Below are 26,567 nucleotides of genomic sequence, written 5' to 3'. Positions count from 1 at the left end.
CCCCTACTGAATAAAGAATGATTCAAGTTAACTTACCCAATTCACAATTTCCCCCAACATATCCCGGGACACAGTGGCACGAGTACACGTCCTCACTTAACCCAACACATGTTGCACCATTCTGACAAGGGGTTTCCGCACAGGGAGATAAATCTGAGGATATGAATAAAGAAAGGAAAACAAATTGAAAAATACATCTTTCCTACCAACTGAATCTAACAAGAAGATCACACATATATATAGAGAGAGAGAGAGAGAGAGATAGAAAGAGTATAATTTGTATATCTTTAATCAACAAAACAAACAAAAATTCTTTTGACCCCTTGTACTTATTAAATTCATGCCTAAAAGAAACATCTGATCAGAAGTGATACTGTAATCTTATTAAGGTAGCTTAGCGAAATATAGGCACGAAGAGACAAATCCAGAACACAAAATGCATCATTATTGGAAATCATAATTTCATCACAAAGAAGAAGACCCACATCATTATGATATGGAACTGGTAACCAATACATATACCATTCAATGAGGCTTAAATATTGTTAGCTAACCATTCATTCAGTTATGTCAAAAACTAAATTTTAATTAACCAACGTATTAAGTAAATATCATGTCTCGAGGTTGTTTTTTGTACATAAAAGTACAGAAATGAAATTAATCTTTAATATGTCCAACAAACAAGCCCCTTAATTTCTACATCAATTATATACCCATACTTACCTAACTGACTGAAAAAAATAAATGTCATGTATGAGTCAAAGCATACATTTAGTATGTTTGCATTTTCCCTTTGTGCATATAGCATATTTCAATAAATTTTGTCAGTATATTCAGCAAGAATATAGAGAAATATAAGCTGCATTATAGCAAAGTAATATGATCATCAAGAAGATGATAAAGGAAAGAGAAATCAAGTAAACTTAATCAAATATAATATTTGAAAGTCTTAAAAGAAAATGTATTCCTCTTGTATGAACTCACCTATCTCACACCTATCTCCGGCGTAGTTAGTTGGGCATGAGCATCTAAAATATCCTACAAAGTCAAAACATTCACCTCCATTTAAGCAGGGGTCGCTGCCGCACTCATCAATGGCTGTCAGGAAAGAAGTGAAAACAAAGAGAAAAAAAAATCCCAAGTAAAAGGTCAGTCATATGAACCATATTCCAGTAACTATTCCACTGCTAACAAGTTTTCAAACAGGCATCACAAATCAAATATGAGATTCATTTTTTGTTTCAATCATTGAACCCTTTTCCTTTAGTTATCTGAACCTATAGTAAAAATTCATCTGTATCATTGATGCAAATTTTAGAGTTAACCAATCTCGTGCTTAGATTAACAGTTTAGCTCTCAATTAAATCCTGAACCTGTTTTGTAGCTTTGGACAGCTTAAACTGCCACTGCCACAGCAAGGGTCAATTAAATATGGTTGAAGGCCATTGAACTACCACAAAGGAAACGTGAGGGTACAGTCAATTTCATTGACTGTAAACATTGGATTACTTGCAGAACTCATGAGTGGTTAATTATGGGATGACTTACCTATTTCACAGTTTTCTCCCGCCCATCCTAGGGTACAGTTACATTCATAGGCAGCTAGTTTATCAATACAGACTCCATCGTGGTCACAGGGGGCGTCTGCACATTCATTGATGTCTGAAAACAGAAAAGGAAGATTTATAATGTTTTCATGAGGGTTTAGAGGTTCTTCTTATAAATGCATCGGGGCAATCAAAATTTGGCCTTTCCATGCACTGGATGCTGTGAAATAAGGTGTCATAACATTTACAAAGATAGAGTAATACTGATGAAGTCCTGCTGAAAAAAAAAAGCACTGCACTGCACAGATATGGGTGCATGGGACTAAACATATATAGGACAACAAAGTTGGTTTAAAGTTATCAACCATTTTCAAGTGAGATTTTACCAAAATCTGCAAGCATTTTACTCCGATGAGCAATTCTTTTCATGTGACTTTAATACGCTATACTATGCTATCATTCTACAATGGATGTAAATCTTCACCGGAACTCAATCTTCTATTAAAGCCCCACTGCACTACTTATAGCTTCTTGCGCTCATTATATAGCAAACAATGACTGATCAGTGCCTGTTAGTCCCCCATGATCCCCTTTTTCTTATGTTAATTGAGAGCTGATTTCAATAACCACCTGTCAGTGACCTTGCTGGGCACTCTAATCCCCCTGGCCAAACTAGTGCAGACAGGCTTTAAAAGAGTAAAAAGAGGATATGCTAATACCTGTTCCACAAACTTCATCTGTCCAACCTGGTGCGCATATGCAGGTGAACATGTCCATACCATCCTTGCAGGTTGCACCATTCTGACAGGGTTTGGAGTAACAATCGTCCTGCTGACCACAGAGTTGACCGATCCAGCCTGGTGTACAGTCACAGGTGTAGCCATTCACTTCATCAATGCATGTTCCATTCGCACATGGGCTGCTGGCACATTCATCAATATCTGGAAATATCAGAACGATGCAGAGAAACCTGCTCTAAAGTTTGCCTTTTATGATTCATTAGTCACTTAGACTAAATAAGGACAAATTTTCCTGTTGGCATTATTTTCTATGATAATGATGTATTAAGATACCAGTGCAATGGTTGTATGATACTTGCTCTAGCAACAATTGTAACGTCTCAATACTACACCAGTCGAGTCTGTAACTTCGACCTCAAAACCAACACTAGTCGTACCCCTACCCTTAAACCTAACCAAGAACCCAATTTCAACCCTAACCCTATATTTTTGATAAAATGAAACGTGGAGCAAGTGGCGCAGGAGCACATGTTGGGTCACCTTGTGCAGCACATAGTAAAAGTGACATAACAGAAAACAACATACCTAAACAGGTGAATCCATAGCCGACAGTGTCATAGCCAGCATTGCATATGCAGCGTGTCTCTCCATTCACCACTCCGCACGATGCGTTAGGATCGCAGGATACTTGAGTGCAGTTGATACTACCGCCTGCGTTGCACTCACAGTATTCTGTGCAGTCTGGAGTCAGAAGAATACTGCCAACCTGATTTAATACAGAAAACATAGAAATAGAGTGGAAAGAGAGAAAGAGAGAAAGAGAGTAAGTCAGCAAACAGGGAATTGACTCAATTTCTCAAAAATTTGGGTTGCAGTGGTACATGTTCATCAGATAGCAGTATTTGATTCCATTCTTAAAATTTGACATGAGAAATTGCATTTTGAAATTGGGTATAAAACCTAGACTGTAAAAGTATAAATGTGCTTCTCTTGTCATATTTTATGGAGTTATTTAAAACTTTGGAGCCAGTTTCACTTCCAATTCAATATATATTTTCAGTGAATGTCAACCTGAATAATTTCATCTTGGGCTCGGTACTCTACAAGTTAGAGACAATGTCACTTATCACAAAAAGCCAATGGTGCAAACCATTCTTAAATGTCACGGTGTAAATATAAAGAATGTAAAGAATGAAACGCCAATAACACCAAAAAACAACCTATACTATCTTGATACACATAAGTTGCATCACATCGTTAGTAAAATAAAATAAAAACCTTGTGATTCGATTTTAGTGGTGATATCCTCATATACATAGCAATTAAAACTGTAAATGAACTAGAGGTAGCTAAAGAAAAAGAAATACACAACATGATTAAAATATTCCAAGATTAACTTACCGTGAGATAGAATCCATCTGTAACACATCCGCACTGGTTCTCCGGTACACACTGCAGATCTTCCAAGACGAATCCCTCATCACATGCACACCCCTCAACACAGAGGTCGTGACAGGTGTGATCAGGGTCTTGGTAATCCCAGCAGGTGCGTGGACAGGCCGAGACGCAGCTACCGTAGGTGCTGTTTGATGGACAGGTCAGGGCTGGACAAGGAGAGCAAGAAAGGATAGAGACAAAGATTAGACATGGATTAAATCAAATGGAAATGGATGATAGTTAGATGACATCTCATCTTTTTACTTAAGGCTTGTTAATTGCTAGCGTAAACTACCCTGAAAAAACATTATGCTTTTTCTGTACGTGTAAATAAAGGGCAACTGCACACAACAAAAGTCCTGCACGTATTCACTGAACTCTGTTTTATAACATACAGATATGTAAAACGTACTACACTATACGTCATCATGTTAAAAAATGCTTTACTTTTACAATGTCATATTATATTGAGGCTTTACTCCTCAGGTACAATCTTTATTCTCTGTAAATCATACATGGAAATTTGCTTACTGAATCATTTGCTCAAAATACTCATGCAAAGGAAAATTTTGACAAGGATGAAATTGTTAGCACCTAATACCTAATATCTCAAAAGTAACTCTGATAAAACTATCATGGGTGTTAAAGCATTGATTCCAGAGAGAAGTATCTTTTCAACAATTAAAGTCTGGATTCTTACGACAGAGTGTTTCATTCCTCCAAGAAGGGACATCGACATAGAAGTATCTGCATGCTTGGGTGTAAGATGCCATAGCGTTACAGAGTGCAGTATCGTCGTCATCAGGGGATGCACAGACATCATAGACACAGTCTCTGAAGTATGGGGTGGGATCCAATACAGCAAAGCACTCTGTAAGTCCTGAAAGAATTCACCAGATAGGGTACAAAAAAGGGATGGAAGTAAGACAACTGACAAAGAAAACAGTGTTTTAAATTGAGAAACTATACATGTCTCAACTTTATAACACAAAACAAAACGTATCTTCATAAATTGAGACATAACCTACATGTATGTCTTCACCACATGACAACAGCACGAAAATCCATCCTACATTGACTTGTACTTACAGCAATGAAGACAAATTAAAAGTTATCTCAAACTGTATTGAAGATTAAAATCAATAAAACAGGAATATTGCCATAAGATAGCAAACCTGGATGAGTATTGGTTCTTTCTTGTTTATAGCATTTTATCAAACTATGTGAATAATAGATTTCGCAAATAAAATGCTTACAATCCCATTTACAATTAAGCGCAACAAACAATGCCACATCTGTATCGTTTGTTTTTCACAAAACATTATTTTTCTTGTTTTAGTTGATAATTTTACAAAATATCATTAGCACCGTTGGGTATAGAAAGTATAAATATAGCAAAATGCATCCATACTTCATCTTTAGAGTGCCAAAAGGGCATTACTGGTAATTCAATGCTAAATTCTATTTATTTACACCATTTTTTGTTTGTTTCATTCTCTTACCTGCAGCACTTTGAATGATATCACACTTGCTCTGGGCTCCAAGAACCACAGACTCTGTAGCACTCAAGCAAGGATTGGTTTCGTCTCCTTGAGGTACACAATCTGGATCATTGTAAGCTTCCCAGCTGTTACCAAAGGCTGCCTCATTGGACACCTATAGTGGAAAATATATAGAGTGAAACAGGCATTATAGGCAAAATCACCCTAGAGAAGATTAACAACGCAGTAAGATCAGTGTCAGGAGTAAACCAGTGGAGGAGCTCAATGGCTGTGGTATACAAAGAAAAAGGCAAGCACACCTTCATAAGCTTCGACATAGTTGACTTCTACCCGTCTATATCGGAAAGTTTGCTTAAGAAATCATTGGACTTTGCCAAGGAATACACACACGTCAGCAGACGAGATATCGAGGTCATTATGCACTCAAGGAAATCTCTGCTGTTTGACAAAGGCAATCCATGGAGGAAGAAGGATAGCAACGGCCTCTTCGATGTCACTATGGGCACTTTTGACGGAGCTGAGATATGTGAGTTGGTCGGCTTATACATCCTAAGTATCCTATCGAAGGACTATGGCAAAGATAGAATCGGGCTATACAGAGACGATGGACTAGCAGTCTTCAAGAGCATCTCCGGAAGCAGAGCCGATCGGATTAGGAAAAGCATAACAAGAACATTCCAAAAGCTTGGCCTAAACATCACAATCGTTTGCAACCTAAAAATCACCAACTTCCTCGACATCACCTTCAACCTGAGTGATGGCAAGTACTACCCTTACAGGAAGCCGAATGACTGCCCAATGTACATCCACAAGCTATCCAACCATCCACCATCCATCACCAAGAACCTCCCAGCATCGATAAGCCGCCGCATAGCAGACATCTAATGCGATGAAGAGACTTTTAACGAAGCTTCCCCTACCTACAACGATGCCCTAAAAGCCAGTGAATTTGCTGAAACCCTCAGCTTCACAAAGGAGCGCCCGACAAGGAGAAAGCAAAACCGGAAACGAAAAATCATCTGGTTCATCCCTCCATTCAGCAAAAATGTCACAACCAACATCGGCAGATCATTCCTGAGGCTTGTCGATAAGCACTTCCCAAAGAAATCAAAATTCAACAAGATATTCAACAGAAACACGCTCAAAGTCAGCTACCGCTGCATGCCGAATGACGCCAGCATCATCAAGGCGCACAACAAGCAGATTTCATCCACGGACGACCAAACCAAGCCGAAAACCTACAACTGCCGAAAAAAGAATGTGTGCCCCCTACAAGGAAACTGCAAGGCCTGCAGTATCATCTACAGTGCCAAAGTCTCCTACCCAGAAAGTCCTAAGCAATATATTGGACTCACCGAGCCCCCGTTCAAGCTGAGGTACAGCAGCCATCTACAGTCCTTCCGACATGTGAAGCACAAAAACAGCACAGAACTCTCCAAACACATTTGGCAACTCAAACACCAAAGCACCCCATTCACCATCAAGTGGTCGATCTCCAGCAAGGCCTAGGCGTACTCCAGCGAAACGAAGAAATGTAACCTGTGCCTAACTGAGAAGATTGCCATCATCAACGCCGAGAAACAGACACTCCTGAACAAAAGACCAGAACTCATCTCCAAATGCCGCCATGAAAACAAATTCTACATCTGCAACTTCAAAAGAGACTATACTTAAATAAATACTTAAATATTTATGTACTAGCACCTTGGTGGAGACTATTTTGCGATACCCCCTCCCATGTTTAAAATTCCATCGCAGTACCTGAGCAATTACAATAGCCCCTTCACCCATGAGTAAATTTTATTGTTTTGGAATTGTATAAGTTAAGTCTTATTTTAAACGTATTTGCACCCAGGTAGAGTAATCATGTACTTTTAAGAATGCTACCAGTTGCCTGATGATCGCTCGGAAGGCATGAAACTCGAAGTAGCAACCATGTTCCATTAGTCTGCCTTATTCAATATATATATATATATATACATATATAATAAAAAATATCTGAGACTATGGAACACTTAACAAGGAGCTTCTTAGATAATCCCAAATGCTGCCTCATTGGAAACCAAGGGTTACACTTTTTTCAGAAAAACAGCAATATTGCAAGACAACTTCAAGTGTATACTATTGAAATGTAAAGATATTACAATAGAGTCTCCATAATGAGAACATACTATCATGAAGCAATACATCATGATATTGAAATCACATATAAGATCTGTGTGAAATATATGAGAAGCCCCTGTAAATAATTGATCGATAAAACAGGGGCAGTAGTACAAGGATAATTACTTGATTCCACTCTAATTAAATAGAAAAGGGCATTCCTTTGAGTATCCTCATAATGGGATTCAGCATTTGCAATACAGCTCCTACATAAAATAATACAAAAATTCATAAGGAGAGCAAGAAAGTAAACTGTAATCTGAAATAATATCAATTCAAATTTTTGGTTTTCTTTCTGGCTTTTTAGGTGCACATAATGTGTGGCAACTATGGAAGCATCCATTTACTTACCAAATTTCCTGTTGGTGTAAGAAACTCATCCTCTTGGGTACCGATTCCATTGTAGTTTCCACATAGACCACAAGTATTGTTCTTGAAGGCAGATGTCACTTTGACCTCCACTCTGCTATCACCATCCCATCGCACATAGAGGCCAACATCTGATACTACTTGCTGTAACGTGATATTGAACAACATTTGTTTTCATGGTTCTATGACACATGCTCCTGAGACAATTGCTCCATGGCCGATTTCTCACGCAAACCGAATTTCAAACTTCAACCTTGGACCCCAAATTATTACTAATTCTAAGCCTAACGCTGAATCTAACATAAATCCAAATCAGAACCTTTATCCTAACCCTGTATTTCTGATGAAATGAAGTCAACAGCTATTGTGTGTCCTAGGGGGAACTCTCTCAGGTCATCGACTCAATATTGTTATCAAGTAAAAATAGGCATCCTATATAGGAAATGATATTATCACTTGCAGATTATAAACTTAATTTTTTTTAACCATTCTTCAAATGTCACTATACAGCTGCAACTGATAATATGATATCTCAATAATCAATACTTTCCATATACACTGTTCTTAAAAAATCGAATCACTCACTAACATATCTGAAAAAAGTTGGACGAAAATATCGCATAGGGGGGAGAGCACAAATAATGCACAAGACTCAACATAAAGAAAGCGAGAGAGAGAGAGAGATCAAACTTTGAAGTTGAATATTAGGGTATAGATAATTCCACTGATGGTTGACTTACCACATAGATGCCACTAACAGAAATCCTGATGCCAGGTCTTTCGGATGGGAGATTGACAACGACACCATCCACGTTTACACCAAGGCTGGGACCTAAGAGTATCTCCTGCAAAACAATTAACATTTAGAGTAAAAGTACGGCTAGTAATAAAAATAATGTCCCGTAAACTTCATGCAGTAATCACTTTATCAACAAGCTGGGGACATGTCAATATCCATCCAAGAGCAATGTTCACAAATCTTTCTCCACAGTCAAATCATGGTGGAGAAACAGTCTAGAGGTTTTGCATGATAATAATACAGGATTCACTTATATATTTTTTTCTCATCTTTAGAAGTAGGTCATGCACTTTATTTTAATAAAAATTCCAATGCAGTGAAGCAATTTGAACAGTGTTTTGGAAAGGGCGCTATGCCACATACTTGGTAGTATCGGCTTGGATTGCACTAGGAATAGGAAGAAATAATGTACATGTATCTAACTAAAGACATTCCTAGATTTGCATGTCAAGTGTATATGTATATCTTAATGTATAATTGTGTAAGAAACTACTCGAAATTAATATTTATACAAACTAATTAACATACAACCAATGAAGGATCATAATGCAAAGACACACAACAACAACATGACATGAGTACACACCGTTTGATTCAGGCTGATTGTAACATCATATGTATATGACACTGCAGCTGTTTGAGACCTCTTCATATTTGAGACGATCACTTTGAAGAGTGGGTCAGGAGAGGAGCAATCCTGGGTGAATATGTAGGAACAACTGCCCTGGAAGTTATGCCTGAGGTCATCAAATGTCTTGTAGTGAGGATCCCCAGATGTGTAGCAGATGCCATACTCTTCAAATACAAATAAAAGAGAGTGGGTGAATTTTCAATACATCATAAAGATCTGGATTCTGAATGTAAGATCATAAAGTTGTAATTGACTTTTCGTTTATCGATTTATGAGTTGCTTTCACATGCTCTGTCCCTATGAAAGGATGTTAAATGTAGTTTGCATACATATAAGAATTAAATGTACTCCCTTATGGAGTGGAAGAACATGCTGCATTTCTCAAGTAGAAAAGGGTGAAACCCACTGCAGAGATGCATCTGCACAGCTCAATTAACTGAACAATTTAAAAAGTCAGCTAATATTTCTCCAAATAGAAAATAACATAAAGCAAACGACTAAGTCTACATTGTTACTGCACTGGTACTATTTGACAATTATGCAAAATTAATTTTTAAAAACACAAATTTCTGTGAGAATATTGTAATTATAGAAAGCACCGGGAAGCAACCATTACAATGAGTCCAATAGTTTGCTGTTTGATACCACTTACCTATTTCACAGTTCCTGCCCATGAAGGATCCACCACAGGTGCAGGTGTATGTCTCAATCAGATTGGTACATGTTCCTCCATTCAGACATGGTACATCCCTACAAGGATTCACCTCTGTGAGTGCAAACATGAGACAGGTTATCTGCATTAAAATCATTTGAGAGTTGAAAAATCAACCATTTTAAAGCTAAGACTGAGCAAGAAATATCATTTCAGATGAAAAGTGATAATTAAAATTTGATTAAAAAGTTACTGTTTATTTGATGTTGATCACATGTATGTTGAAACGATCGCTTTGAGACAAGCAAAATATTTATCAAACCAATATAGGTTTTAAACACATGCCCAATCAGATGACATTTAACTTTTGGTTCTTGCATAAGTATTAATTCGTCTATATGTAAAACATACATTGCTCACTTTACATTTAGTAAAACAAATTAGGTAGCATTGTTCTTAGCCTTTACACCACCTCATATGTACCTACAATGATAATTATATCAAATACATGTTTGTAAGACAAGGTTTCATTCACAGGGTATTTCTTCACTGCTAATGTTAATAAAAACATCACTCTATGTTACCTAACTTCGTAAGGTACCTTTACTCCCCAAAAAAAAGTATTTTTGCTGTTGAAATCACTTCATACTAGTTGGGATACTATAACATTGATTTTACATTTAGAGCGTTAGCATATTGTGAATAATTATGGGTACATTAAACTGACCTTCTTCACAATTGGAGCCTTGGAAGCCATACACACAAGAGCAGATGTATTGCAGACCGAAGCTGGTACAAGTTGCTCCATTCTGACAGGGGTTCGGGTCCATTTGGCAGGGATAATTATCTTCAAGAGAAAGTCAGTACATAATACAACTTAGAATACTACCTGTATGGATTTATTGCTTAAACAGCAGTGTTGGCAATATGTTTAAAAATTCTAATGATCACCGTTTTTGTACAAACAATTAATTTTCTTTAATACCACTTAATTAGTACTTTTATACGGGCAGCAAAGTCTATATCAGCATTTTTCTGGTGGAATTTCAACCTAATGATCATTGTTATTATTGGGTTCAACTAGAAATGCATGGTGTGAAGATATTGATTTTCCTTTTGCTTTGCAATTTTCGAATGACATGATAGAAATTTGAAAGAAAAGAAATATAATTGTATTTTGAACTTTAGATAACCTATAGGAGAATTGTTAGGGAGCTTCTTTTTTTGGCAGATTGTAAGAGGATTTTATTTGAACATTTTCATTTCATTTCATTTTTTCAACAATAACAGCTAATGAAATTTACAAAGCTTTTCATTTTACAAAGTCATTCCAATTAAAATATTAAAAAAAACGAGAATTATACATAATATGGTACGTGCAAACACTGAAACAGATGAAAAGGATGGCTCAAGACCGAAGAACTTGGAGAGGCATTTGATATAAAATTTTGACTGGGTCACTAAACCCGTCATAAACTGACAGATCACTATTGATGATGATACATGCAATGCAGTAAAGGTATAAAATTGAGACTAAGAAGACAATTGCTTGCTGTATTGGAGAGGAAACCTATGAAAGCATTCATGTTTTTTATAGTAAGCAAACATTAATCACGCTTGTAAAAAAATAAAATAATGTGTATTTTGAGGTTAAATGATTGGTATACAGCCCAAAATTCAATCACATTACACATTTTTAATGTGTTGTTCACTCTGCTTTCGAAAGAAGATTCTTACGCCTACTTACTTATTTCACAGAATGTTCCATTGAATGGAAAAGGGCATTGACACTCAAGTGAAGTAGCGTTGATTTCCATGCAAGAGCCTCCATTTTCACAGGGGTTCTCCATGCAGGCTGCATCACAGTTGTACCCAGACCAGCCAGGGTCACAATTGCAGGCATAGAAGTTGAGGTCATTCACACATGCTCCATTGATGCATGGGCTGCTGGCACATTCATTGACATCTGTGAAAGGTGTAATGACATATGTGAATGGAATGCTTGGGTGGTTATAGCTCTTCATTACTTCTGTACATTCATCCTTAATTTATAGACTGTAGTGCCTATGAATGTAGTTTCCTAATAAGACTCTATACAATGAGCTTCCTATACATACATGTACATCACATGAACATTCTGGTATATATTTTCAACAAAATGATGATTAGATCATTGAACATATCATCTGATCTCTTAGGCTGTGAATTTTGTTTCTCTAAAAAAAATATTTTTCTAGACAATAGTTCTGAAAAGTCAAAAAAGTACCTTGTCTCAAGATATATTTCTACAACCAATTTCTTACCTTGACCAATACATGTCCTAATACTTCTACCTTACAAACACAATAAAAACATGACGTGAAATGATACCAATCTGAAAGTTGAATACCAATTTATTAAAACACTGTTCATTTCCAGTTTGAAATAACTATGGTGATTACATTATAGCTAACACAAACTAACATATACCTAACAATAAACACTACTTTCAAGTGTAGGCTTTACGAGCACTTGTGCCTCTTAAATGCTGTCATATATACAGCTGCAGCTCAGTTTCACACATTCTATTTCCATTAAATTGATTGCTCTATTCCGATAAATTTCCTACCTGCACAGGTGATTCCATCCCCAGTGTAACCAGCTGAGCAGTGGCAGCCGTGTTCTCCATTATCTATCCTACATGTAGCAAACTCACTGCAGGTCTGTGCAGAGATGTCAACCACATTGTTACCGCTGCAAATACGCTTGGAGAAGCAACCAGGGGTGTAGACACTGTCTCCAATCTGTATGTAGGATATAACCATTAGGGTATGTAAAATTACATATCAGTCCTTGTTGTAGTCTATTTAAAGGATAAACAGGGCGTTGTGGCATGCGCCTGTAATCCAGCTAACAATGGAAGTTACAAAATGATTCAGCCGAGGACGCAGGTTCTAACTGAGTCACGTCTTTTGGATGGTGGTGTTAAAGGTCGGTCTCCAAACGTAAATATTCATATCTGATTGATACACGTCTGTGAAAACCCAATTACACACACACACACACACGCTTGCCTCAATATGTGGAGACATAACATAAGTTTTAAAATTAAACAAATCAGTTCCAAAAGGTAGCTATTAAATATAAACAGAACCAAGTATGCAACAAATAACAATTGCAATAATGTCCACCGATACATGGATACCTACTGATGTGTCCAAGCAAGAAGTTGGAACATGTAGTCTGATATTGCATCTCTACTAAACATTTAAAAAATGGTCTGACATGTTCTATACAATCACAAAACAGAAAATGAGCAAGGCTTATCATAAACAGACAGTTTTCAGGAGAGACCTTATCGCGCATTTATATATGCTTTTATTTTGCATTAAAGCAAGTACAGGCCCATGAATGTCATGCTCTGTGTACAGAATTAGATAACTCGCAAATCCACATTTCACAGCCATTCTTTCTTACCGAGTAGTAGATACCGTCCACATAACATCCGCATGAGCCCATGTCCACACAGTCAAAGCCGTCAAACACCAGGCCATCTGGACACTGACAACCCTCCACACATGGCCTGTCACACATGGGGGAAACCCCTTGTACGACATCATAGCAAGAAGATGGACAGGCATCAGTGCACCAGCCGTATGCTTGGCCAGCTGGGCATGAAACGGCTGCAATGTTTAAAAATATCATGTATTTAAAAATTGAACAGTATATTTATTGAGAAAACACCCATTGCAACTAAAATAGTGTAAATATTAATACAAGTAAATCAATTCAAAATAAGCATATATGGAAATTCCTTCTTGTAAATTATGTAGGTAAACTTGTCTCTATAACATTTCAAATTAGTGCGGTGTCACTATATGATGTACAGATAGCAACAACAAAATCCAATTTTAGATCATATACCACACCCACTTGCATTTTGAAATAAACATGTAGAAGTCTTTGATGACCATTATTTCCATTCCATATTTGGACAAAAAAGTACAGGTTGTCCAAATGTTTACAAGATATAGAAACAAACCTGCAAAGCAATGGTGAACATGGAAGATTGAGTAGTGTATCACTTCATTGTCTTTGATGAAGATCATATATAGGACTATACTCACGGCAAAAGGAGTCATTTCTCCAGTCCTCTATAACGGCTTCCCTGTCCAAACACGCCTGTGCGTACAGCTCGATGAGATGACATGTGGTTTCATTGAGTTGACTAGCCGGCACAATACAACCATCAAAGACACAAGCATCATAGAATGGGGCAGGGCCAAGGGTGTCAAAGCATCTCTCAAAGGGCCCTGTGTTTAATGGAAAAGGAAGCAGCAACATAATAATAATAATATAATATAATATAATATAAAAATAATGATAATAATATAATTAATAATAATATGATAAAGAAAATAACATAATATAATATAATAACAATAATAATAATACAATTATTATAAAGCGCATAATACCTTTAAAGTCACTACATAGGTTTAGTAGGGACAGATAGCATTGTTCGCTTGCACATGTGTATTGACAACAATTACAATACTGCAAATTTTCTATCACCTTTACAGTAAAAAGTAAACTTAATGTTCAAATCTACAACACAAAATTGTAGTTGTTAATTAAAATTGAATAAGTTTTGAATGCCCTTAGTATCCTATTTTCTTCATCTTTACGCAGAATACATTGGACTTTACTAATTTCACAAATGTTAATTCAACAAATGGTTGGTATAATAAACTACCATGACAAATTTAATTTTCAACTGGCACTTTATGAACTCTATATTTAAAAAAAATGTTATTTAAGATCGATTAGAGTGACTAGATTGTGTTTTCAAGAGCATCTTGTCTTCATTTGAGATGAAAAAGTGGAATTTATTTTATGTTAAATGCGTTGACTTTTTATATCCACTCATTCCTAAATATATTTCTGAACAAAATATAATGTACAGAAACATTGTTAGTATAACATTATTATCATTACCTGCAGCATCTCTTATAATTTGGCAGGCGAGCGAAGCCTGATTATATGCATCAGATGTTTCATTGCAGAGATTGTCTCCAGGCACCAAAGGAATACAGGTTCCGGGATTTACTGTCCAACTGTTGCCAAATTCCTGAACATCCGTGGTCTATGAATGGAAGAAACATGTATAAAGTGTATAAGGTGCATTACTACTTGTCATTACCTTTAACAAGTTATTTCTGTCATCATTCAAGGAAACATGTTCATGAATCTGCAAAAGTTATTGCTGGAATTCAAATAAGAATGTACACAGAAAGTAATCTCCCATAGCAACAATATAGCTAAAAGTAACTCCTACAAAATATTGTTGACATGAATGCAAATAAGCAATAAACAAGGTGTATACATTCTGATCCTTGCAGAACCAAACAAAATCTCAACAATGTCTCTCCATCTCTATATTAATTTTACACTATAGACAAGAAAACGCAGATCATCACATCATCAAAATAAACTATACATCTACAATTCTTGTAACACCAAATAAAAATGATGAATGTGTCAGCATTAAAGTCAATTTCTCAATTGAGATATTTCAAAGAAATATCAATTTTAGTAGATAATAATACACACAAAACCTTCACATCCTGAATATAATAACATACATTTCTTATTTACATATTAATACAAATATTGTTGCTGGTTTGCTGTTTGATGTCAACACCAAAAATGCTTAAGAAGTAAAATCTCACCAACTGGCCATCAGGCATGATGAACTCATCCATCAGGTTTCCATTGAAGTTACCACATAGACCACATGTCGCATTCTGGTACTGGGCAAAAGGTAATCTGACCTCAGCTGTTCTTTGACCGTCCCATTTGACAAACAGATAGACGTTCTGACCGTCCGACTGGACATCAGCCGATACTTCCTACGTAGGGATAAGATCATCAGTATAAAATTGATGAGTTTTAAAACTTCCTCCAATGACAGGCACATATATCTAGCATAACTTTGAGTGATTGTATTTTATACCTCAGTTTATCAAAGGCACATAGGGAAAACAAAGCATACAAAAAAGAAAAATAGATATTTTTCATTGCTTTCTTCAGAAGTCATTTTCCTACATCTATAATAAAATTAAAATTTATTATTAGAGAAAAGAAAAAGTCCACCATATCTCACCTCTATATTCCTGTAATTTGTGATATGATAAAATCTATTCCATATTGATGTTTTTTTCAGAAACAACCCTAATCACTATGTTTGAACCATTCTGAACATAATTAAACAAAGCTAAAGCAATAAACTGATAATTTTACTTCTGAATATAGAGAAAAATTGTCAGATTTTGTTTCTCTTACCACATAGAAACCACTATGGCTCACAGTCAGTCCTGATATTGGTTCTACTGGAAGGGTCACTCTCCTGCCATTGACAAAGACCTCTCTGCCTTGTTTGAGGGTGATTTCCTGTGTGAAAAAAAACAATCATGATTCCTTTTTTCTGAAAATGCATTCAAAAGAGGTACAGTATATACACATACAAGGTGCTGATCCAGTATCAAGAAAACTTGCAAATTATAGAGATGGTTTAAAGTTTACATCATTTGCTTTTTCTAAGGTAGCAGTTTAACAAAAGGTTTATAGAACAGTTCAAATTTTCATTTTTTACCAATTGAATACAATCTGATTTTGATAGATCAAACATTTACTACAGAGTTACATTAAAATTATATTTAATCATTTGCTTCTTTCAGGATTCAAACAATTAGAACCTTGACACATAATTCATGACATGTACATGATGCTGATCATTTCAAATTTCAAAGTAAAGCCATTGAATACAATTAAATATTGTAGACCCCAGCCCAATTTGTATCAGGCTTAGACTTGCAAGGGTTAAGACTAATACATAACTTCACAGGGGCTGTTAAAATGAATGTTAATCTAATTTCATGAACATATTTTTATGGACCTGGCATTGTAAATGCACTTTGGATTATGCTTACCACTTCAAATACTTGGACTGTTACTTCGTAGGTGTATGATCCATAGACATTCTCCTCCTTGCCTATGTTCCTGACATCAACTCTAAACGGCGAGTCCATCCCATCCCTGCACTCTTGGACCAAAGTATACTCACAATCACCCTGGAAGTCATGCCATACATCATCAAAGGTCAAATAGTGCGGATCCCCAGTCGCATAGCATATACTTGAGGCTAGGAACAGAAAAGAAGTGATAATTAAACCCACATACAAAATTGTGGTATACATGTAGCAGTAGATGTATTTGTGAGCAGTGATAGTTAAGACCTTTTGTACAATATTAAACAAATTTATATACGATTAATTACTTCTAGAGTTAGATGGGATGTCCCACTTTTCCTGCGTCCCAGTGCAACCCGTTCTTCCCCAGACATAGAATATTTACATGAATTCAAATTATTGTCAAATAATTTCTTTATTTTTTGTATACATATTTGTATAAATGCATATGTGTTTGTTTTCTACCTTAAACAAATACATATTCTAAGTGAATATAGTCAAGGTAAGGAAAAACAGATTGATAATTTATCTCAGAGCTATTAATTTCATTGTTGCTCTATACTATTTACAAAAAGTCAGTAAATATCTTTTATGACTTGACAAATCCTTCCACTTGGCATTGTAGAGGCAAACAGTTTTCATCAGTATAGGCTTAAAATTATTAATCTGCTGCTTAAAAGAACTAGGTGGATAATGCATTAAGCTAAGGAAGAATTTGGTAGTCAACGGAATAAAATTAAGGTTCTATATAATAATAATAGTCACATTTGCCCAGTGCTCAGTACGACATTTATAACAGCGTTTCATTGTAATTATTAATCTCCCAGTCATTGGATTCAATTGCTGATCTGCACATGATGGTGCACACACTCAACTCTCTGGGGAGTATTCCGACCAGGCGCCATTTTACAAGTGCGCACATGCCAATCCAACCACATTAACATTCCTATCCTATGAGCTACCCATTTATCACCTGGATGGAGAGTGGCAAATGCAGACTTATGTTTTGCCGAATGACATTAGTGCCGTGCTGGGACTCGAACCATGAACCATGTGATCCGCAGTCCGGTGACATATCCACCAGACCACAAATTCATCTTCCATTGAAAAAGACAGATTGTCAGTTCTGTAAATTATATTAGGAATGTATTGAATATCAAACAACTCACCATCTTGACAGTTTGCGCCCAGGAAGTGTGCTGGACAGGTGCATGTGTAGTAGTCGTAGTAGTTGTTACAGGTACCTCCATTTAGACAGGGAGTGTCAATACAGGCATTTTTTTCTAAAGAGAAAAATTTGAGAGAAAGGTTTGGCATTATGATGATTTATATTATTATTTTATTGTGTCTTTATTATCGCCTTCTTCTTCTTATTATTATTACCGGTATGATTATTATTTTCCATTATTACTATCATTGTTGTCATTATCGACAGGTATTTGGTATCCCCTGTGCCGGGGGGGAGGGGACCACTTTAACTCTTAAGTGGTCTCTCAACCCAGTATACCTGATTGGGATGTGCAGGTGAACCATTATACTGGAATTTCCTACTGCTCTCAGCTGGCTCTTACAAAGAACACAGTAATTTTGTTTGTTTACCAACACTCAACAGCAAAATAATATGTATCTATAATATGCTTTGACCAAATCCATGAGATGATTTTTAGTTTGAAAATTAACAGTAAAGATCAACACTTTTTTCCCCTTTTTTTTTCATTTCTTAATTTAGAATAAGATAGTGTCACAAATGTTCAGAACACCAAAGATTTCACTGGACAATGTGCCAGTTTTTGTTTAATTTGGAAAGACGCCTTTTAGGTTAGGTTTGTGTTAGGGTTTGAGGTTAGGTACAGCGTTTGGTCCAAGGCTGAAGCTGACAAAGCTGATTTGAGATGCAAATTGGCCATGGAGTAATTACTGCTGGAGTATTTGTTGTATAAACCCATGCTATATTAGAGTTGGAGAGTCATTTATATTGCTATAGTTGCTCGCAAACTCTTACAATGTGCATCCCCATTTGACAAAGCATTCTTGTATACATGTAAACACTGATTGATCATCACCATCATTTACCTATTTCACATTGAGTTCCAGTCCATTGTGTAGGGCATGTGCAGTTGAAACTATCTCGCAGGTTCATACAGGTAGCACCATTCTCACACGGAATACTCAAACACTCATTGAAATCTGTAAGTGATGCAAAACGATGAGTGATTACACATAGATCATCAATCCTGAATTTCAACTTCAACTTTGTTTGTATTGAAAGTAAAGGTCATCACCGAGTACTACGTACCTCATCTATAATGAGATTGTTGTTTAATTTGGTGTTTGGCACATGCAGGGAGCTGTATTTGCTTAGCTCCACAGTTCGACTTTTCATAACTGTGAATAGTTGCACAAATCATCAATATTTTATTTCGGTTCATGTTAATTACCTACGAGTTGAACATGTTGAATATTCCCTAAGTATCTCCATGTATGAAATTCATTACAACATTCAAAGGAGAAATTGTGACACAGCTTGGAAAGAAATTGTACTTTCCTTGTAATTTCTTTGGTTCATGTGTGTACATGGTCATTTAGGATAACCTTGTGCCCAGCCACAAGGTCATATCTGGGATCTCAATTAAAGAGAAGGTTGAGTTCTGGGAAGAGGTGAAAAATAATTTGTGAGAATTACTTATTCTTATTATACAAGTGTGGAAGAACATCAAATTAAGACATGTTCCCTGAAAAGCATGGCTCTTCAAATGCCTTCATATTCTAAATATGCATGTAACATCGTAAAAATCGGGGGCCGGCTTTTTACGCCACGTGTTCGTGTAGTCCCATATACATCTTTCTGTGCAAGTGTTTGTAACTTTACCAAGAATTGGCCACATTTCTTATCATTTTGATGATTCCAGAACCTTGCAATACACACAAATTCTTATATGCTAGATGATCAACCTTTTCTGGTCGGTTCCACACCGTTTCTTTCACCATGCAATTGCATGACCAGAACTCAACTTCATCTTTAACTGAACACCTAAAGTTCCAAAGAAAGCATGACATTCTGGAGAAATGAAACGATACAGAAATTGGTTCCGATGTGTTTTCGATGTTGACTTACCGTACTTGATCAGACTGAATTTTTTTCATTTTTGCCTTTACAATCTACTCTTCAATGTTATTCAGGATATCAATTATTACACGGTATTACTAAATTTTCAATTGGCTCCCCTCTCTCCTTGGGCTACTCTAGGTTCAATGCGTTCTAATTATCTTTTAAACCGCTGTTGATCATTCTGTACAGCGGTATACATTTTGTAAAAAATGGGCTGTATAATGAAATAGAGAAGCATTCATTAATTGCAAGTATATACTTGCATGCATAAGCAATTGTGAGCATTTAGTCTATGGAGGTGGAAAAGAAGAAGACAATGCGTTCAACAAAATGAGACGTTCTACTGCATAAGTTACAGAGTTAAGTATTTCCTTATTTCTTCATAAAATCACAAATGCCTTGCTCATACCACTATTTTCACACGTGTTTCGGCTACTCATAAATTCGTCCCTATTTTCACGAAGTGACGTTAGTGAATGAAAATCGCATACAATTTGCGTGCAGATTTTCCTCACTACCGTCACTTCGTGAAAGCAGGAACGAATTACTGTGTAATTTCCTTTGGCATTTCAGGATTTGGACCTAAATATCGTGAAGTAGTATGCCAAGAAGTGGATCTTCCCAGTCAGTGTCAGTAACATGAGCATACATGTACACACATTCACAGAACTACCCAAATAATGTTGGGCTTTGTTAATATCAGCTGTGGTTGACCTCTAGTAATATCAGATCCTCATTAAATTCATGAAAGTAATTCACATTATGATGATGATGTTCATTGTTACAGTCGTTAACTTCATGCAGACGCGCCCGCCCGCCCGAAACACACCTTCAGTATGCACTTGTATTGTGCAATGATTTGCTGTGAAACCTGTGATAAAGTGTATATTATAATGTCTTTGTTCCTAGGAAAAAATGCTACCTAAATATTTTCTTAAAATTGACACGAAACAGGTATAAGAAAGAAATTGACTTTTAAACAATGATCACTATTCGAACAATTGTTGAAGATTTAATAGATTTGGATTATTTTATAGTAGGTATCTCATGGTCACAGGTCCATAGTATGGTAACAGTTTTGAACTTGCGCCCAGTTATGGTGATGAAATTTTGAATTAGATTAAAGAAGATTTATTGATACTATGGTTTGACAATACACCTGTATACGGTTACAACAGTGTGCATGCGCAGAAATGGGCGCCATTTTAATTTAGGAGTAAGCAAACCAAATGACCTTGTAGCGGCTCTTACATTCGCCCTACTTTTACCGTACATTCATGTCATCAGTATTTTTCCATCACGGTACTTATTTATATTCATTATTCGGGCCACGTGTGTATTTCTTTCCAATCGCGCATCGTGGTTCCGCACTGTTCACCCCGCGTATTTTCAACTCCACGAGGTTGTTCTCCACTCCCGCCTACACCTCGGTCGAGTCAACAACTCCTGCTTACATCTCAGTTGAGTCAACACGTCTCTGCATGATTTCCTCTCCGGGCTTGATTCTACTGTGCCTATCACTTCTATCGGCACATCTTCACTTTCTCTGCCGTGTTCATCGGGCTGCAGTCTTCCAGTGGAACAATTAAATCAAGATCCGACATATATGGTGCTTGGTTATTCGCTGGGAGCTGCCAGTTTCTTCACCGGTAGTCTTTCACTCACATGAGCTCGACTCACCGCAGCTCATCTAAACATTCATCATCAAAGTTCGGCTCATCAATCGAGCGACTCACTGCTCAGCACCACTACCGGCTTTGATGTCTGCATTTTCTTCCTTGGCCTCCGACATCAAGCGACTCACTGCTTTCGTCATCGAGCATCACACATCTCTTCTCTTCTCTTCTATTCTCGCCCGAGAGCTCCATCTATACATTCATCATCATCATCGGCGACGACATCGCGTTCTTCCAATTCTTCAACCACGTCAACGAAGTCGCGTTTCTGCCATCAGCCTCCGCACATCATCGCGTGAGCCCCTTCCTTCGTTTTCATCTCTCTTCATCTTCATTGGACTTTTGACTTCATTTCTACTATTGTCGTAAGCTCTATTTATGTACATCGCATTTATTCATGTTCATTATCATCATTGATCATTATGTAATCTCCGTGCAATATTCACATTTACCATTTAAGCATTTTCATTCCGATTCTTCGGCTTGTGCTTGGCTACACTTTGCAAGTGTACGGCCAGCCTCATCAGTACCCAATAAACTAACGAAAAGGGAATACTTTCTTTCATGTATTTTATTGTCAGTGCAACCTTGTTTCCTCGTAGCTAAATAAAAATAAGAGTTATGTTGTGTGACGAGTGAACACGCTTTCAAATATCCATTCACAATACCTCACACTCATATTCCTACAACCTCTAGAGGTCACTGGTTTATGCCTAAATAAAGATTGCGCCTATGCACATTATGATGTGAGCACACAACGCAGCGCGCATGCAGTGATGTCATCATAATTTACATGGTGCAATTTACGCATAAACCACTGACTTCTAGGTCATTTGGTTTGTTTACTTGTAAATTAAAATGGCGCCCTTAACGGTAAACTGGTGTGTTATTCCAGGTGCAAGGCTTTAGTTTCATCAACTGCACAGCAACAACAAATGATAATAAATACAATGCATTGTGCAATAATAATCTCTAACAATACACTGTCTCTCAATTGCTAATTTTCTCTCATCCATAAATATGCATCTATTTCAACAATATATTTATATAACCATAATTATCATATGTCACATAACGCTAAAAAATAACGTATGGGACTGTACATGAGCATTCACACACTTAACGAATGGGGGTTTATAAACGATCGAAAACAATTCACCTTCTGTGCAGTTGAATCCAGTCCAGCCTGATGAACAATTGCACGAATATGCATTCTCGAGATTGTTACATTCTGCTCCATTCTGACAAGGGAATCCCAAGACGATGCATTCGTTGATATCTAGAAAGAAATAAAAAACAAATGCAAGCAGACGATGCGTGTTTAAGTGCCACAGACCTCGAATACAGAGATAATGCACTCTGCATTGCTGGGTATACTTCCGTAGTATATACTACGCAAGCTGCATCCATTCGTTGATTTTAATGTGTGAAGCTGAGAGCTCAAGAAGTTACAGTCCCCATTCATAATGATGTGGTCATTTTTGTCTTATCTTACTTGTTGAGGCTATGAGGTAGCTAAATTTCAATTCGCTTCAAGATTTGCTTTCACTTTAGAATATGAGTGAACTTCACTTTCTATCAGTGTGGAATCCAACCTAGATTTGTTGTCAATAATTATTGTGTGTTCAGCTGTTAACATGTTTTAACAAAAAGTGAAGTGAATTGTATACTTTACAACTATTTTTATTGCGCTTTAATATCAAATTGATGAAATATTGCATGGAATACACACACGAATCCCTTATTATTTTTCTTTCGTTTTCCGAGCATAAAACACTGTTGCCCATAAAGTTGGAACAGTTTTTTACCTCTTTTCATGTAATGATCGTGACAATATGGTTTGTTCTTGATGAATAAAGTTTACATCTTATCGATCAAGAATAAACCATATTGTCACGATCATTTCATAAAAAGGGGTAAGGAATATTATTCCAACTTTATTGGCAATAGTATGATTAAATATTTTAGTGAGCGTACCTGTTTCGCAGTTATCACCTTCCCAACCAGGGTAACATTCACATGTGTAGAAAGCTTCCCCTCCTCCAAACTGATCAGTGCAAAGTCCGTTCACACATGGCTTGTTCCGACATGGACCGGTCTCTGTAAGATTATCAGGACATAACAGCTCAACGTTATTTTGTTATTTGTTATTGTAATGCCTTCCTCCTCCTCCTTCTCCTCCTCATTCTCCTCCTCCTTCTTCTTCTCCTCCTCCTCCTCCTCCTCCTCCTCCTCCTCCTCCTCCTCCTCCTCTTGCTCCTCCTCCTCCTCCTCCTCCTCTTGCTCCTCCTCATCCTCCCCCTCCTCCTCCTCCTCCTCTAGCTCCTCCCCCTCCTTCTCCTCCTCCTCCTCCTCCTCCTACTCATCATCATCATCCTCTTCTTCCGCTCCTTCCTCCTCCTCCTCCTCCTCCTCTCCTCCTGTACCTCCTCCTCCTCCTCCTCCTCCTCTAGCTCCTCCCCCTCCTTCTCCTCCTCCTCCTCCTCCTACTCATCATCATCATCCTCTTCTTCCGCTCCTTCCTCCTCCTCCTCCTCCTCCTCCTCCTCCTGCACCTCCTCCCCTTCTTCTTTACATTATATTGACGTTACTGTGTATCTTTTCATTTTATATTTGGTCTGATACAAGCTCTAGTAGGGCAATTAATACAATCATCAGATATAATTTAAAAGTCTTAGGTGCATGTGGTTTGTAAGGTACAGTACAATTAGGGCTTGTTTGGATTTCTAGCCTTCTAACCTATTTGTATTATGTGTATGTTTTATTTAACTTAGCTAGTATGTAAATCATGAAAATCTATAATGTATGTTTCTTTGTAAAATTGTGATTGCTTTTTATATGCACGGCTATGCTGAAGAACAGCCATTGGCTGAAGTATACCATCGTGAAAAAAAAAACATCAAACAAACAAACAAAATTGCCCTAACTGTAATGAATCCCCCCCCCCCCCCCTCTTACCATTTTGGCATGTCTCTCCGTCGAACCCTTGCGGACAGTCACAGAAGAATTGATTGAAGAGGTTAGCACATGTCGCGTTATTCATACAAGGATTTGATAAGCACTCGTCGAGATCTGAAAGACAAAAAAAGAATGAATAAATTATTTATTCATCTGAAATCAGCTGCCCTTTAACTCGAATTTGAATTTCATGGATAAAACGGATAAAGAAAGTTAAGAGGTGATATGGATACTCCTACCCAGTGGTAAATAAAGGGGGTACAGAGGGCGAACTAACCCCGGGCGGCACTTGGAGGCAGGGGGACGCAAAAGAACGAAAGAGAAAGAGAAGAAAAAGGAAGGTAAATTACCGTTCCTATAAAAGGTTATATGCGCCCCATTCCAGGGTAAAAAGCAAAAGAAAAGTGTGCTTTAGAAGGGTTAAAAATTCGAAAATTTTCTACAGTTCATTCGCTCTGCTCTATCGCATATAACTCTCTAGGATCTGGTAGTTTCGCACCAAAAATGGTATATTTTGCATAACAAGCGTCTTTAAAGGGCTTCCCTTCAAGCATGTTAGTTTCGTCAGGATTTTGTTGAATTTTGCACCCAAATATCCTAAATTTTAATGGGCTAGCTAAATGATAGCTAAGTCCCTCAAATAAAGCTAGTTAAATTTGTCACTTGAAGATAAAAGAAGTCATATAATTTATATTTCTTATAAATTCTATAATAAGAACAATACATTAATTTACTTTAAACAAGTTTGTACGTAGATTACACAAGAAATTGCGTCTCTTAGGATGGAATTTTAAAACATATCTACTGCTTTGTCGCTTTGCTACCACGCTTTAACTGTTATTCAAACTGTGATTACAATTCTCGGGTTTAATATATTAAATATAACTTTCACGTTATGAAAAAGCGCGACATTTCTATTTTTGACCTCATAAGTTTAGTAGGGGGGGGGGGCAATTCGTTGTTTGACCCGGTGCCATTTTCCCTATAGAAACGTCACTGCTCCTATATCCAAATACTATCGTGAGGCAAATTCACGCGTCTTCGCTTACGTTTATATTATATTCAACAAGGCAATAAGCACAATTTTTCACAATCAATCGATGAGATATGGATTTTGCATCTTCATCTTCAATATTGAGCCTTTAAATGTCATTGTGTGAATGTGAATGTGTCATTATAATAATATTCAATGATTGAGTGAAAACAGACCTTGGGTTACAGCAGACTAAATTGGTTATGATACGTTCCTTAAAATATTGCATTATACTGGACAAGGATTATTACAATCTTAGTTACAGGATACACATGTTTTTCCAGACAGATCTTATTATACTCGTTGATCAAGTAGTAAGAAAGGTCATCATCATTATATTAGGCCTATATGGGGGAGAATAACGACCGTGGAAATTTAAACAAATTTACTGTAACCTCTGAATCTAAGGAGTTATACCGTGTATAGCAATTGTACGTGACCTACTTTCGTTTGCCTAGTCAGTCCTTATACTTTGGAAGTGGCCGATGCTTTGTCTTTATATTTGCATGCATTGTTTGATTTTGGTTGGTGGGATTTGTTGACGTGATAGCCTACCTGACGTGCAGCTTTCCCCGGTGTAGCCCGGGTTGCAAACACATATCCCGTCGATGCATTCTCCGAACTGACAGCTCACTCCCTCACAGCTTTGCGCTGAGGCTGTAGAAAAAAATATGAATTAAACAAAAATGAAATAAAATGCTGTTAAAAAGTAGACAAAATGGCACAACTAGAATTTAAAAAGGGTTCTTTTTTTATTACTATTTCACATTTCACTTTACACATTGTCAGTTATGGTTACAAGACAAATAATAATGATTATAATAATACATATGTGTTTTCAATAAACACAAGTAATGAACTATATACAAGCCGATCGCCTGTCTGATTATCAAGATATTTATGATTGGAAATCGACATTTCAAAAACCGTTTTCCCAAAGG

At 36.9% G+C, this 26,567-nt stretch overlaps 1 protein-coding gene across 1 annotated transcript in view; it reads right to left on the bottom strand.

Annotated features, from left to right (window-relative positions):
* The window catches only part of LOC105438750 (IgGFc-binding protein-like), a gene marked incomplete at its 3' end in the record, with an annotated part of 54,382 nt that extends 28,108 nt beyond the window's left edge, over nucleotides 1-26,274 (bottom strand). The window contains exons 1-27 of the mRNA XM_030991261.1: nucleotides 26,182-26,274; nucleotides 24,594-24,707; nucleotides 23,613-23,735; nucleotides 22,795-22,914; nucleotides 18,924-19,037; nucleotides 18,020-18,133; nucleotides 16,812-17,023; nucleotides 16,165-16,272; nucleotides 15,552-15,731; nucleotides 14,818-14,965; nucleotides 13,947-14,132; nucleotides 13,297-13,502; nucleotides 12,449-12,623; nucleotides 11,588-11,806; nucleotides 10,568-10,687; nucleotides 9,841-9,954; nucleotides 9,144-9,352; nucleotides 8,499-8,603; nucleotides 7,741-7,902; nucleotides 5,227-5,380; nucleotides 4,425-4,604; nucleotides 3,689-3,891; nucleotides 2,873-3,053; nucleotides 2,267-2,488; nucleotides 1,549-1,662; nucleotides 985-1,098; nucleotides 37-153 (exon numbers count right to left, since the gene is read on the bottom strand). Coding sequence (XP_030847121.1) covers nucleotides 37-153; nucleotides 985-1,098; nucleotides 1,549-1,662; nucleotides 2,267-2,488; nucleotides 2,873-3,053; nucleotides 3,689-3,891; nucleotides 4,425-4,604; nucleotides 5,227-5,380; nucleotides 7,741-7,902; nucleotides 8,499-8,603; nucleotides 9,144-9,352; nucleotides 9,841-9,954; nucleotides 10,568-10,687; nucleotides 11,588-11,806; nucleotides 12,449-12,623; nucleotides 13,297-13,502; nucleotides 13,947-14,132; nucleotides 14,818-14,965; nucleotides 15,552-15,731; nucleotides 16,165-16,272; nucleotides 16,812-17,023; nucleotides 18,020-18,133; nucleotides 18,924-19,037; nucleotides 22,795-22,914; nucleotides 23,613-23,735; nucleotides 24,594-24,678 — 3,985 coding nt within the window. The remainder of the gene's footprint in view (nucleotides 1-36; nucleotides 154-984; nucleotides 1,099-1,548; nucleotides 1,663-2,266; nucleotides 2,489-2,872; nucleotides 3,054-3,688; nucleotides 3,892-4,424; nucleotides 4,605-5,226; nucleotides 5,381-7,740; nucleotides 7,903-8,498; nucleotides 8,604-9,143; nucleotides 9,353-9,840; nucleotides 9,955-10,567; nucleotides 10,688-11,587; nucleotides 11,807-12,448; nucleotides 12,624-13,296; nucleotides 13,503-13,946; nucleotides 14,133-14,817; nucleotides 14,966-15,551; nucleotides 15,732-16,164; nucleotides 16,273-16,811; nucleotides 17,024-18,019; nucleotides 18,134-18,923; nucleotides 19,038-22,794; nucleotides 22,915-23,612; nucleotides 23,736-24,593; nucleotides 24,708-26,181) is intronic.
* Nucleotides 26,275-26,567: the final 293 nt, after the last annotated feature.

The sequence above is a fragment of the Strongylocentrotus purpuratus genome, unplaced genomic scaffold, assembly GCF_000002235.5.
Source record: "Strongylocentrotus purpuratus isolate Spur 01 unplaced genomic scaffold, Spur_5.0 spur5_scaffold_2, whole genome shotgun sequence".
In the NCBI taxonomy this organism is placed as follows: Eukaryota; Metazoa; Echinodermata; class Echinoidea; order Camarodonta; family Strongylocentrotidae; genus Strongylocentrotus; species Strongylocentrotus purpuratus.
This window is presented reverse-complemented; position numbering and strand designations above follow the sequence as displayed.